This window comes from Epinephelus moara, chromosome 4, assembly GCF_006386435.1.
Source record: "Epinephelus moara isolate mb chromosome 4, YSFRI_EMoa_1.0, whole genome shotgun sequence".
NCBI classification, from domain to species: domain Eukaryota; kingdom Metazoa; phylum Chordata; class Actinopteri; order Perciformes; family Serranidae; genus Epinephelus; species Epinephelus moara.
Window position 1 is genome coordinate 41,661,485 of NC_065509.1, and position 14,472 is coordinate 41,675,956.

Consider the following 14,472-nt stretch of genomic DNA (forward strand, 5'->3'; position numbering starts at 1 on the left):
TGAGGAAATACAGCGAGTGATGGACGGAGCAGTGAGTGACAACAACCCCGCCCACATTTAAGAGGACTGTCTGAACACACCGAGGGTCTAGGTACCATGTCTGAAGGGTTACTGCTGGTCCCAAAGGTGCTGTACCCAAAGTGTGGACACTGGGCTTTATAGTTACATTTTACTAATAAAACTCTCCACAGTATGAACAGCGGTTACATGAGCCTCTAAACCAGACACAACTCAGCCCTGAGCAGAGTGACCGTCCTCTACTGACCAATCAGACTGCAGTGTTCACAGCTCCACCTTTTAGTACCAGATCTGTGTGCTAGGTACCCCAGCAGAGGGGGGACCAAACATGGGGACGCTAAGGAACGCTTCTATTGGTACCATCCACAACTTTTCACTGTGGAAATGGAATAAATGTGCACAGAACTGAACTGTACCGCACTGCACGGTGGAAAAGGGGCTTAATGTGCCACCTGACCTGGCATCTCAGGAACCTTAAATTATAAAGGCAGGTGTGCTGAATTGAGTTTGGAGTGTGGAAGACGTCACAGGGTTACAGTCTTTAACCACCATGTTTTTGGTTAATCTTAGTTTTTATTGCTTGAAGTCGTTGATTTTAACCTTTTTTGTAAAGGGCTGTATATTTGGGGAATTTTTGTTTTCATTTTTTTAAAAACGCAACAGTGGAGACAATCATAGCGTTCATAGCGTGATCTTGCAACTCTTCATACATCCTGCAAATCAGTCAACTCTAAAACTAACCAAAGCACCTTGATCATCAAACAGAGAGTAAAACTAAACTAAACATGTATATATATATATACTGTATATACATATATGTGTGTGTGTGTGTGTGTGTGTGTATATATATATGTACAACTCAATGGGAGGAATAAGACCCAAGCTATCAAGATGTTACCCCAGATACCCCGCTGTTATAGTGAGTTGGCCACAGGAGGAGATGGATGCTGCAGATGTCAAGACATAAAAATGAAAAGAGGGAGGGTGAGGATTAGTTCGTGTCCAAGCCAAGATTTAGGATGAAACAAGGAGCATCCAAGAATACATCAGGAAGATGTCTCCCTGCTCAGAGAGTGTCTCAGGCAGCAGAAGACAGAGGGTGATGAGGAGGAAGAGGAAATATCATGGAGGACCAAACCCCTTTATTGGGTGTACCATCTGCAGATAAAGGAAGTGGCTGACATCAAGAAATCCTACCAGTGGCCAGAAAAGGCCGGCCTGAGGGACAGCACAGAGGCCTCGATCATGGCAGCACAATGAACAGGCACCAGATCCATAGAGGCAGGGGTCCACCATAGCAGACAGGACCCCAGGTGCAGGCTGTGCAAAGAGGCCCATGAGACAGTCCAGCACATAGTAGCAGGATGTAAGATGCAAGCTGGGACAGCGCACACCGAGAGGCACAACCAAGTGGCTGGGATAGTGTACAGGAACATCTGTGCAGAGTATGGACTAGAAATCTCCAAATCCCGATGGGACACACCACTGAAAGTAGTGGAGAACAACAGGGCTAAGATCCTGAGGGACTTCAAGTTCCAGACTGACAAACATCTGCGAGCTAGCCAACCAGACACAGTGTTGTTGATACAAGGAGCAGAAGAGGGAAATTGTGGTAGATGTGGCGATACCAGCTGACAGTAACATCAGGAAGTGCCAAGGACTGAAGGAACAGATGTGGAAGGTGAGGTCCAGAGTGGTCCCAGTGGTAATCAGAGCACTGGGGCCTGTGACCCCCAACTGGGAGAGTGGCTCCAGCAGATTCCAGGTCCAACATCTGAGGTCTCTGTCCAGAAGAGTGCAGTCCTAGGAACAGCTAAGACACTGTGCAGAACCCTCAAACTCCCAGAACTCTGAAATTGGACCCAAGCATGAGAAAGACACACCAACCACTATTCTTTAATGAGAACTGGACACAGTGTTTGGGGTCACGTTCAGGAGCTCCTAGGAAGGTGTCTCAGTGGCGCATAAGGCCAAAACTGATATTAAGCCAAACTGGTCTGGCTCCAGCAGAGGGAGACATGAAGTACAATACTTTTCAATGTATGTAATATTCATTCAGTGTCCAAAATAACGTGAGAGGATGAGAGTCAGCACCTCCAAGTCTGAGGCCATGGTCTTCTGTCGGAAACTGGTGGATTGCTCTCTGCAGGAGAGAGTTACTGCCTCAAGCGAGGGAGTTCAAGTATCTCAGGGTCTTGTTCACGAGTGAGGGCAGAATGGAGCGTGAGATGGATCGGCGGTTTGGTGCGGCTTCTGCAGTGATGCGGGCGCTGTGTCGGATTGTCGTAGTGAAGATGGAGCTGAGCCAGAAGGTGAAGCTTTCGATTTACTGGTCCATCTACGTCCCAACCCTCACCTATGGTCAGGAGCTCTGGGTAGTGACTGAAAGAATGAGATTGCAGCTACAAGCAGCTAAAATGAGTTTCCTCTGTAGGGTGTCTGGGCTCAGCCTTAGAGACAGGGTGAGGAGCTCAGACATCCGGAGGGAGCTCGGAGTAGAGCCACTGCTCCTTTGCATCGAAAGGGGTCAGTTGAGGTGGTTCGGGCTTCTGATCAGGATCCTCCTGGGCGCCTCCCGCTGGAGGTGTTTCAGGCATGTCCCACTGGTAGGAGGCCCCGGGGCAGACCCAGAACACACTGGAGGGATTACATATCTCATCTGGCCTGGGAACACCTTGGGGTCCTCCAGGAGGAGCTGGAAAACGTTGCTGGAGAGAGAGATGTCTGGAGTACTTTGCTTGGCTTGCGACCCGGCCCCAGATAAGCGGTTGATGTTGATGCTGTTGTGCATCCCTATCTTTTAACACATGTTCTTTCGCCACCCTTAAGACAGCTAAATACTACCTGCACTTTACTGTAGATGTTTTTTCAATGTCTTTCTTATTGTATTTATTCTTACTGTGTAAACTGTAGCACTGTAGAAATGCAATTCAGTCCTTCTGTATACTGAATATTGTCCACAGAGAGAATGACTATACATTCTGCCTTGTTCTTGTGCATTACTAAATCACTTTACCTCTAAAAATGGACGTACGCAACCTCTGATGAGGAGATAAACATTTTTAGTTATCTAAGCCAAATGGGTTGAGAACCACATATCTGAACCATTTCATCAGGAGGTCAAACTGAGTGAACGCACCTAAAACGACGTAATAATCCCTCATTATACAGGAAATCTGAGTGTGCACGGAGTAAGTACAGTGGGTCAGAGTTGAAGCGGTGATTAATGTTTACAACAACAGTTTGTCTTTGTTTTCTCGTCCAAATGAGTTTGTCTAACATGGAGGTTTGTTTCTGACTTATTTTTAAAGATGTCTGAGTACAAATTATTATTACTAATAGAAATTAAGGACAAAACTACCAACATAAAGAGACAAGTTGGAGTAATCCCTCAGAGCTGGGCTGTCTGTGTGCAGCTGCAGCTTCAGGGAACATAATCTCCTTAATAATAAAAGCAGTTGGTGTTTTATTTATAATATAATGTATAATAAATATTCTCAGGCACATGAAGCCCTTTGATGACATCACATGTTCCTGTTAATCCAACTCGACGGCTTAAAGAAGAAAACGTTACATAATCCAGCCGAGCAGCAGTGTTGTTTTTGTTGTTGTTGTTGTTTTGCAGCTTTGAGTGCATCTGCTGCCGTTTGTGATGGTGAGGATGATGATGGTGATGATGATGATGATGGTCATGTCTCCGCTGGCTGCTCAACAAACACACCTCCTGTTTCCATGCCAACCCCGAGGAAGTAAATCACGACTTGACTGCAGCTCTGATCATGGACAACCAGTGTGTTACTGGGCAGAGTGGAGAATCTGTGTGTGTGTGTGTGTGTGTGTGTGTGTGTGTGTGTGTGTGTGACTGTTGAATGAGGTTGTTTTGAATCTGCTCTTCAGTTCGCCTGCTGAATTCGTAATTAAGTGGCTTTGTGAGAAGGGAAGGAAAAAGTGGTGTGAATGAAAGGAGAGAGGAGGACAGAAAAATGCAGGGCATAAAAATAAAGGACAGAGGAAGGAAAGGTAATGAGGAAAGGAGAGGAAGGACAGAGGAGGAAAGAAGAAAGGAAAGGAAGTGGAAATTAAGTGAATGACGAGGAAAGAAAAGAAAGGGGAAAGGAAGAGGGATGAACAGATGATGCTCGTGTTTGCAGGCTGCAGATGATGCATCTTTCAGTGACTGCTGAATGACTTTGGTCACAATGACACACTGAACAAACGCTGCGTATCTTTCCTTTAAACAAGTTTCGAACTGATCCAGATCTGATCTGAGATCCAGTCCCCACGTGTCAGTTAAAACCTAGCCCCACCACCGCCTGACTGGAAGGCGCTGAAGGACACACCCAAACACACCTTGATCAGGGTCACCTGCAGCTCAGAGGCAGCAGCACACCCACCCAAGGTTGGTGGTTCAATCCAAACTGGGACCACATACCAGTGTGTGCACTTATGCATGGCATGAGGTCAAGTTTTCTTATAAATCATGAATAATATACAATAAATAAAACACTATATTTATGCAGTCTTACCTTCACAGAGGAAGCCGATGAGCCCCCAGATGAAGTCGCTGCAGCCGTGGCAGAAGGTGGGTTTGGTCAGGGTGACTTTCCTGAGGCAGTGGCCCGGTGCAGAGCTCTGGTACTTGGGCCGGAGACCAGGCGACTGCTGCGCCCTCTTCTTACCGGTCAGAGGACTCGCTGTCCGGCCGTCCGCGGCGTCAGGGTCCGCCGGTCTGGCCCGGCCGGAGTCCGCCATGTCCTCCTACCTACACACAAACTCACTGACAGGAGCGTGACAGCACGGGTGTGACTGGTGAGGTGGAGAAAAAAGCCTGGAGCTCTAGAAAATAATCCTCTCCCAGTGGCGAGGCATCCCACCGGGCCGGACGCGGCGGTGCAGCCCGGCGACAGGGCGCCGTGCTCGGTGTGAGTCCTGCAGCTTCCCCCGCTGCCTCAGAAGCTAATTATCCAGGTCCAGAAATACAGAGTAAGGCAACCAGGTCACGACTTTGTGATCCAGACGAGATTAGTTTGCTAACCCCCGGTGGAAACTCATCTCACCGGCTGGACCCAGCGGTGCCACCCAGTGGTGCTGCCCGGCGGAGAGGGCGCTGCGGTCGGCGTGCCTCCCAGAGCCTCCCGCCCCACAGAGTAGAAAACAGCCTACCTAACTCCTGAAATATTAATCGCGTATCCACCTTATTAAAAATGGTGTGGGTGATCCAGGGAGGCGGCAGTGCTCTGTTTTCAAGTCTCTTCGACGTCGTCTTCTCACGGTGGAGAGATCCGTCCACCACGCCGTGATCAGAGTCCCTCCGCCCGGAGACAGCGGTGCCACCCAGCGGCGCTGCACCGAGGACAGTGCGCCGTGCTCGCTGTGATTCCCGGAGCTCCCGCTTGGGCAGCTGAATAAATAAAAATGAAATATCGATCCAGTAGAGGTGGATGCTGAGTGTGTGTGTGTGCGACAGTGTGAAGTGTTTGAAATGGATGTTATTGTCAGTCAAAGCGCTGCTCAGCCATGCAGCCTCAAACCTGCCCGTCCACACCCGGGAGACAGACGCCAGAAGCCGGGTGGAGAAATGTCCAAAACCCGCCGCAGGGCTGGAGATAAACGTTATTCAACAAGTGTGAAGAGAGCTGGAGGGGGGGGCGCTTTCATTTTGGGTTTTCTGCTTCCTTCTCCGGGGCTGATTCTTCTTCCGCGTCAGAGTCTCCAACACTGATTTACTCCTCCTCCTCCTCCTCCTCCTCCTCCTCCCTCCGCTTCATCCCCTCTCCTCGTCTCCTTCCCTTCCGCCCTTCCCTTCCTCTTCGTCATTGGGGTTCCTCTGAATCTCACGATGATTCCTCAACATTCAGCCTATTTTTATGTCACCTTTCCTTCCTCTTTTTCTCCACTCATCTCCTTCCTCTGTTTTACTGTTGTTTTCTGGAGAATTTCTTTTATTTGTGTGTCTATATTTAAACCCTGAGAGCTCGGATTCATCCAAACATTCACCCTGATGAAGATCTTGTGACCGTCAGCTTGGTTTTATTATGAAAATAGATCAGATTAGATTAGCTTTTATTCTCCCCCTTAAGGGAAATTTGTCCTGGACATTCGAGAGAACATGACACGGCCACACAATCAAACTACAGTACAGTTACATTATAACCCCAGTTCCATACAACCCAAGAGTATTACAGGATGTCCTAGACCAGGGGTAGGCAACCTGCGACTCCAGAGCCACATGAAGCTCTTTCGCCTCTCTCCAATGGCTTCCTGTGGTTTTGACAAAAAGAAGTACATGAAGAACTTTAATTCTTCAACATTTTAATGTTCATTTACCATCGTTGTAAAGTTCTTACATTCTCCAACTGTAAAAGTGTGCAGCCTTTACACCAAATAAGAAAACTGTTTTAACATTTCATCAACTAAAATGTGCGTCATACATCTGTTCCTCTGCATGTTGCCAAACCTCTATCCACCTTATTCCTCGCCCTCATGATACCTCGTGTGAGTTATGGTTGCAACTTCAAGTGTTGAACCAAAACCGGCAATTTCCAATGGTAACAGTTTGTTCACAGTACTCTGTTTAATCTTTCCAAGAGCAACTGGGAAATAAAACGTGGAACACGCCACCTGTTATAGCTCAAACAGGATCATGTGATCATACCTCTGCCATCTCTGACAGCCGGCTCAAAGCATTGAGGTTTGTTGCGCACTAGCAATTAGCTCATCTTGCTCCGTTAAAATATTGTTAGCTTTAACATGGCCCGAGCTAGCTTGAGGTAACATCTGCTCCTTCTAAAGATGATCTATGATTTCTGATGACTTATTAAGAGACACTAACACATAATTCAGTATTAACTGTAGCTCCATGTAAAGTGAATAAATGTGATGTTTCCCAGCTAACCCTCCGCTCGTCTGCGTAAACCTTTAACAATTAACCTTCTGATTTATTAAAGACTGTTCTGAGCGAAACACGAAGCGGAATTTAGCAGCAGCCTTCAGTAATAGTAGCCTAATATAAAGTAGGAGTAAAATAAATTCATGTTTTTATATGATATAAAGGAAGTATGGTAAATCAGTAACACATTCTCAGCCCTAATGACTAAATACATATTTCACAGTTTATTTTCTAATGTAGGTTGAGACTGAAGTCAGACGGGGATATCATGTACTGACGCTGAGTGACGGACCTGTCAGTCTACGTGTCGTTCTCTTCTGCAAATTCTGATTTAATACTTTTTCGCTATGTCTCATTGGAACTCTTGTGGTTTTATTTCTCATATCAATGGTAACCATGGCAACAGGAACGATCCCTTTTTTGTTCTGGTCACATGTTCAACACACAGTTGCTGAAGACAAAAATGTAGCTCAGACAGACAGTGCAACAGGTACCAGAGCTCCGCATAGACATTTTGGAAAATGCTAAGTTAACATTCGTTAAATATTTGTTAAAAAATAAATCAGTATTTGTGAAACTGAAGGCAAATTATTTTTGGAAAAGAACCAGCGTTGGCGGTTAGCTGCCAAGAGTAGCCAGTGGGACTAACCACAGACAGTCTATGGGACTAACTAGCTTACTGCTACTTCCACTACCTCACTGGAAGTCACGCACATAATCATTTCTACAGTCATGCCCTCAGGAATAAGGTGGATAGCAGTAGCTTGTCTTGAGTGTCCTGAGTTAGGCTAGCTTTGGAGACCAAGTGTCCAAAAGTCTGATTGCCCATGGATAGAAGGTGCTTCTAAGCCGGTTTGTCCTGCTCTCCAATACCCTGTATCGGTTCCCAGAGGGCAGGAGATTGAAGAGACCATGGCCTGGGTGGGATGGGTCAGACAGGATCTTCTTGTCCCTGTTTAGCGCTCGCGTATTTGCTATGTCTTCCAACGAGGTCAGAGGGCAGCCACTGATTCTCTGCGCTGATTTAATGACCCCTTGCAGGGCTTTCCTTTCCTTGGCTGTGCAACCTGGGTACCATATAGTGAGGCAGTATGTCAGCACACTTTCTATGGTCACATTTCCTTAGCAGCCTTAGGAAGTGTAGCCTCTGCTGGGCCTCTCCAACTACTGCTGAAATGTTGGTGGACCACGTTAGGTTATCAGCCACNCAACCTGGGTACCATATAGTGAGGCAGTATGTCAGCACACTTTCTATGGTGGAACGGTAGAAGGAGCGCAGCAGATGCACATCCACGTCACATTTCCTTAGCAGCCTTAGGAAGTGTAGCCTCTGCTGGGCCTCTCCAACTACTGCTGAAATGTTGGTGGACCACGTTAGGTTATCAGCCACATGCACCCCAAGAAACCTAAAAGAGGAGACTCCCTCCACACAGACGCCCTCTATCTGTAGTGGGGCAGGGTCAGCTCTCTTCCTCCTCCGGTCCATCACCATCTCCTTGGTTGTGCTGGCAGTCAGCAGGAGGTTATTCGCTGAGCACCAGGCTGCGGGCCTCTGGACCTCCTCCCTGTGTGCTGTCTCATCACCACCAGAGATGAGGCCCACCACTGTTGTGTCGTCCGCGAATTTGACAATGATGTTAGAGTGGTGGAGGGGGGCACAGTCGTATGTGTATAGGGCGCACAGGAAAGGGCTTAACACACAGCCCTGAGGCGAACCTGTGCTCAGTGTTTGAGTGGTGGATGTTAGGGTCCCACACCTCACTGTCTGTGGCCGGTCCGTCAGGAAGAGCCCGCTGCAGAGGAGCCATCTTGTGGTAAAACGTTAATGAATGCTCATTTAGACTTATTAATAATGTTGATAGGTTCATTTAGACTCAACAGGCTGTGCTACCGTCATATCAAGCTCAAATATGTTTTGCAGCTCCAGACAGATTTTTAAAATTATATTAGTCAAAAATGTCTCTTTTGATCGTAAAGGTTGCCGACCCCTGACCCCTAGACCCAAGTGTTGCCCAGATGCCCGACCTAAAGTACTTGCACAAAAGTCCTGTGCAATATTATTGCACAGATGCCCTGCACAATGTTTTAAAATACTCGCACTGAGAAACCTCTTCTCATGATATGTGGTGTTTTTGGTCATCTTGCATTGTGTCACCAGGACTGTGGTGCAACAAGTGAAGAAAGAGCTGCAGACAGAGCGGATGCATTACTAACTGCTCAGAAAACACAAACTGTGACAAAACCCACGATAGAAACTAATAAAGAGACAGCAGCATTTTAAAGGGGTAGTTCTGATTTTTTTTTTTTTTTTTTAAAGACATTTTTGGGCATTTTTTTGCCTTTAATGGACAGGACAGTTAAGTGTGAAAGGGGCAGAGAGAGAGGGGATGACATGCAGCAAAGGGCCACAGGCTGGACTCGAACCCGGGCCGCTGCGGCAACAGCCTTGTACATGGGCTGCCTGCTCTACCACTAAGCCACCGACGCCCCCAGATTTTTTTTAAAGTGAGATTGTATGGGATATTTATCCATAGACCAGGTGCGTAAATATAGACAGTGCAGGCAGTGTAAGATAAGACAAGATAAGATAAACTTTATTGTCCCAAGCGGGAAATTTGTTTTGGGCACATAGTGCGACAAGCTGCATAGCAGATACAACCATCATATATAAACAAGACCCACAGCCATGTAGTACGCAAGGCGCAGATTTGAATAACATAATATGCAATTATGACTACTGGGTGAAATAAATACATCAACTTTATCATATCAGGTAAGGCTAAAAGAATAAAAACTCCTTAAGGTTGCACTAGCCGAGGAGGTAATCATAAAAAGTGCAATAAAAATCCTGTAGTATAAATAGTGCAGATAAAATACAGTAGTGCAAATTAAACTGTGTGCAACAAGTGAATAGTCACAATAGCAGCCCTGCTCTGCCAGGGAGACACCGCAGGGCCAGCAGATGAAGAGAGTGGCTTAACCATGGGAAGATTACAAGAAAAAAAAACCCTTTTCTTTTGCACTGGGGCTGGTGGGGTTGGGGGGGGGGGGGCAGGGGGGGCTCTTGTGAATGGTTCAGATTGCCACCTCGTAGCTACGACTGTGTTCACATAGGAACTCACATCAAATTAAAAATGGTACCATTTGTTATGGGCTGTGTACCCTCAAAAATGCAAACCCATCTCTGTCATGCTTTTCTTTTCTTTTCTTTTCTTTTCTTTTCTTTGTTTCACATGTTACATCTGTATAATTGACCCTGTTACATACAGGTCTGCAGTGGTGATTGTTGGGTAACATATATGTTGATGTTGTCTAATGTCAAATCTTTATTTGGTCATGTGACAAGACGACACAATACAGGAGCTAGTTTAGGTGCAAAATCTGTCAAGACTGACAGAGCTGAGCACAGGACAGGAGGGAAAAGTAGCAAAGCTCCATAAATTAGATTCCTTTGGCTCCAGTGATGTCACTGTGTGTGCCATATAGCTAGTAACTAGCATGCACTGGGGCCCATGTTAATTACCTTACGCCACTGCCATAGACAGTATGTTGTGTTATGAGTCTGACACGAAAGCTAAGCTACTGCTAAAACAAATTTGAACCACCTAAAAGTCCCACCAAAAAGTTTAAGTGTACATTGTATTGAGAATATTTTCATCGCTTCACCTTAATGTCAGACAGTGATTTCCAAAATCCGACCACACAGAGCCCTCATGTCTGGAGTGACTTTTTTGTGTGACTAACTTCCTGGATGAGTGAAAAGACAAACTATTTAAGGACACAGCGACATCTAGTGAATTTATTAGCATAACATAGCTGAACCAAAAGGTAGAGATAGCTCAGTCAGGTTGAGTTAAGTTCAAACATTTTTCATAAAGATATAGTGACTCAAAATGTGTTGTACCTTAAAGTGTTAAGAATGAAAAATAAACATTTTCAGCAACGTATTTTAAAATAACAGCAGACTTCCAAACTTCACATCTGGGCTCTGAGGTTTAAATAAAAGTAGTTATAAATGTAATTTTAGACCTCCACTGTTGCAGTCTTCAGTCATACAATCAAAAAGACATGAACATACAAACAAGCAGACAGAAAGAAATAAGTAATATTTGCAAATAATGAAAAGCAACTGTCAGTGCACTCTTACTTTGATTCACACATTCAAAAGGAGTGGGAGGAAGTATATACTTCGAAATCTAAAATCCCACGCCTTCTCCCTCAGTCATTGAGTGAAATGAAACAGATACCTTCCTTATATAGGTAAACCTATTCCTAAGCCTTTTTAAAATATGCCATAGTTATTACCTTTGTCACACAAAAATAACCCATGTATATGTTATAATAGTAATTACCAAATATCTATCTTACAAAAACCTGTCTTAGTACATGATATAAATTACCAATTATCCATATAATCTCTTCAGGTCCTCAGGGTGGTGCTGAGGGAATTCTTTAATTCCATTATAACTGTTATAATAAATAAATAATGTTATTGTTTTGCAGTACACTATTTGTGCCTCAACAGAGTTGTACCTGCTGTACATGACCACTAGATGTCAGTGTTGAACAGTAAAACTTCTCAATTTGATTTTCTACTAAAATCATTCAGCAACATTCTTTTAAATTTCTGTCATAGTTTTTCTTAATTTTTCTAGTAAGAGAAAATATAACGGAAGTCAACTCCAGATGCACCAAATGCTCTTAAATGAAATCTGCTTTTACACAGCTGTGTTGAATGATGAATTCCACCTGATTATAAGTAACCTATTAGCATACTGTAGCACGCCCTAAATAGAAGGTTGTATGAGATTAGAATACTCAAGTAAAGTAAAAGTTCCTCAAATTTAGAATAAATGTACTCAGTTACATTCCACCACTGGTGAGCAAGGGGACACACAGCAACTAAAATTACAGTAATTGGGATCAATGGACAGAGTATAGCAGTATGTCTTTAGCTCTTGTGGAGTTTGCATGTTTTCCCTGTGTCAGCGTGGGTTTCCTCCAGGTGCTCCAGTTTCCTCCCACAGTCCAAAGACATGCAGGTTAATTGGTGACTCTAAATTGTCCGTAGGTGTGAATGTGAGTGTGAATGGTTGTCTGTCTCTATGTGTCAGCCCTGTGATAGTCTGGTGACCTGTCCAGGGTGAACCCTGCCTCTCACCCAGTGTCAGCTGGGATAGGCTCCAAACGCAGCAACTAAATGGTTTCTCCTGTGTGGACAGAGAAGCGTGTTTGTGTTATGTGAACCTTTAACCACACAGTGAACAATCAAATGGTTTCTCTCCAGTAAATTCTCATAAAACTCCTCTAGTATTGAAACTTGTTTTACAAACTGAGCAGCTAAAAAGTTTTCCTCTTGTGTGAACTCTTAAGGGTCAGTTTTGCAAATGTTTCACCACAGACGGAGCAACTGAAGGGTTTCTCCCCTGTGTGGACTCCAATGTGTTTCTGCAGACGTCTCTTGTGGTCAAAGCTTCTCGCACATTCAGAGGAGCTTACTGATGTTTTTCCAGTTTAATATTTCATATCACTTTCAGGTACCTCATTGTTTTTCAGAGAGTTTAAACCTGACTGAGGTTCTCTGGTCTCCTTCCAAAAAAGGCGTGGTAAGCATGACTCCTCTGATTGAATAATGGGGATTTATTTGCTCCACTTGCTCTGTTGTTGTCACAGTCAATGCATGAGAGTTGGCCGCCTTGCAGACAGACCACCAAAAACAGGGACTGTCCCCAGAAAATGGGAACATCTGGTCACCCTCCTTTAACTTTCTAAACTATACACATATCCTCAAAACAAACCCACAACAAACAGCACAACACATATTGCCAATAAAACTGTAATTTCAGAACTAAGACCAAACAACATGCAGAAACTCAACAACAACACAAAGCATGGTCAGAGGTTGTCCATGGAGACGTCCTTCAAACTCTGGGTTGTCATGTCAGCCACATCTTCAAACATGTAGACAAAAGCACAAATTGTGACATTGCCTTTAACACTTTAATAAAGTGTGATATTATTACACAGCCATACCATCACAGTCATATCTTTGACAACATGCAAACCACAACTAAACACAAACACCATCACATGCGCAGCTGGCTGAGGCCTTGATTACTCCCAGCTGCTGGAGGGAATTCCCCAATTTCTCCTTGGTGTTGTCTTGTCTCAGCATCACCATCCTCAGCTCCACAGCCTGTGACAGAGAAGGTGTGGGTTATGTGAGCCCAAACTTAAGACTTCCTATGTATAAAGAAACCTCAGGTTGAGTGTCACAGTGTCACTGAAGTCCCAGTATTCCTGCCAGGTTTGTGCATATCATCCTTTATAATAGTTTAGCCAATATGTCTGCTTTTTCATTTACCTCTACCCATCTATGAGCAGGAGCCCAAAGGAAGGAGATATCCTATCCCCTGGCTGCAATGTAATCTGAGCAACACGATACATTTTGTAAATAATATCCTGTCTGTGTGATGATTTTCCAGATATATGGATGATGATGGGGCGGCAATAGCTCAGTCCAGGGTGTTTTATTTGTGGCCACAAGGAGGCACTCCAGGATTATTTAAGGGGCCAAATGCCTTTAAGCCTTTTGAACATGGCCCATGCACTGTTGGAGGCTTCAGTCACACTAGCATGTCAAGATGAATGTGAAGGTATTTCATGCAGAATAAATACTATTCAGGGTGGTGCTAAGGGGATCTTTAATTCCATGATAACTGTTGCTACAATGCTAAATGCTATTGTTTTGCAGTGCGCTTCATATGTGCAGACAGAGTTGTACCTGCTGTGCATGACCACTGGATGTCAGTGTGGGACAGTCAAACCTCTTGATTTGTTTTTGTTACTACAATAATTCTCTCATATGACTCATTTTGCTCCATCACACTCTGTGTTGTTGTGTTGTTGTGTGGTTGCTGCTCATTTGATTGAATCACCTCCAGCTGATCTCTGCACAGTGTAAACTTAATTTTCTCCCTTTTATTATGTTGGTGAAAGGTTTGAACGTGTTTAAGAAACTTTAATCCTCACATTTGAGCTATATTGTCGTACAACACACTGTTAGTGCTGCTGTTATTTTTTCATCTATGGCAGGGGTCCACTAATTAACTGAATACATTTAATAAACTACTGTAACTAAGTACAGTTTGAGTGTTTTTGTACTTTACTTGAATATTTCCAGTCAATGCTACTTTATACATCTACTCCACAACATCTCAGAGGGATATATTCTACTTTTCACAGCACTACATTTCATAATGTAAGATACTTTGCAGATTGAGATTATTAAAACAAATATAATAAACTAATAAATTATCAGTAAAATGAACTCCACCTTTACTAGCTGTAACATTAAAGTGACACACAACATATTAATACATAAATAATTACAATCCAATTATATATACAGTGGTGTGAAAAAGTGTTTGCCCCCTTCCTGATTTCTTACTTTTTTGCATGTTTTCCACACTTAAATGTTTCAGATCATCAAACAAATTTAAACATTAGTCAAAGATAACACAAGTAAACACAAAATGCAGTTTTTAAATGAAGGGTTTTATTAA

The 14,472-nt window shown here is 44.2% G+C and overlaps 1 protein-coding gene across 1 annotated transcript in view; it reads right to left on the minus strand.

Annotated features, from left to right (window-relative positions):
- LOC126389240 (diacylglycerol kinase theta) overlaps window positions 1-5,697 on the minus strand; it is a 41,119-nt gene extending 35,422 nt beyond the window's left edge. Inside the window, exon 1 of the mRNA XM_050042814.1 lies at window positions 4,545-5,697. Coding sequence (XP_049898771.1) covers window positions 4,545-4,770 — 226 coding nt within the window. The 5' untranslated portion in view covers window positions 4,771-5,697. The remainder of the gene's footprint in view (window positions 1-4,544) is intronic.
- Window positions 5,698-14,472: the final 8,775 nt, after the last annotated feature.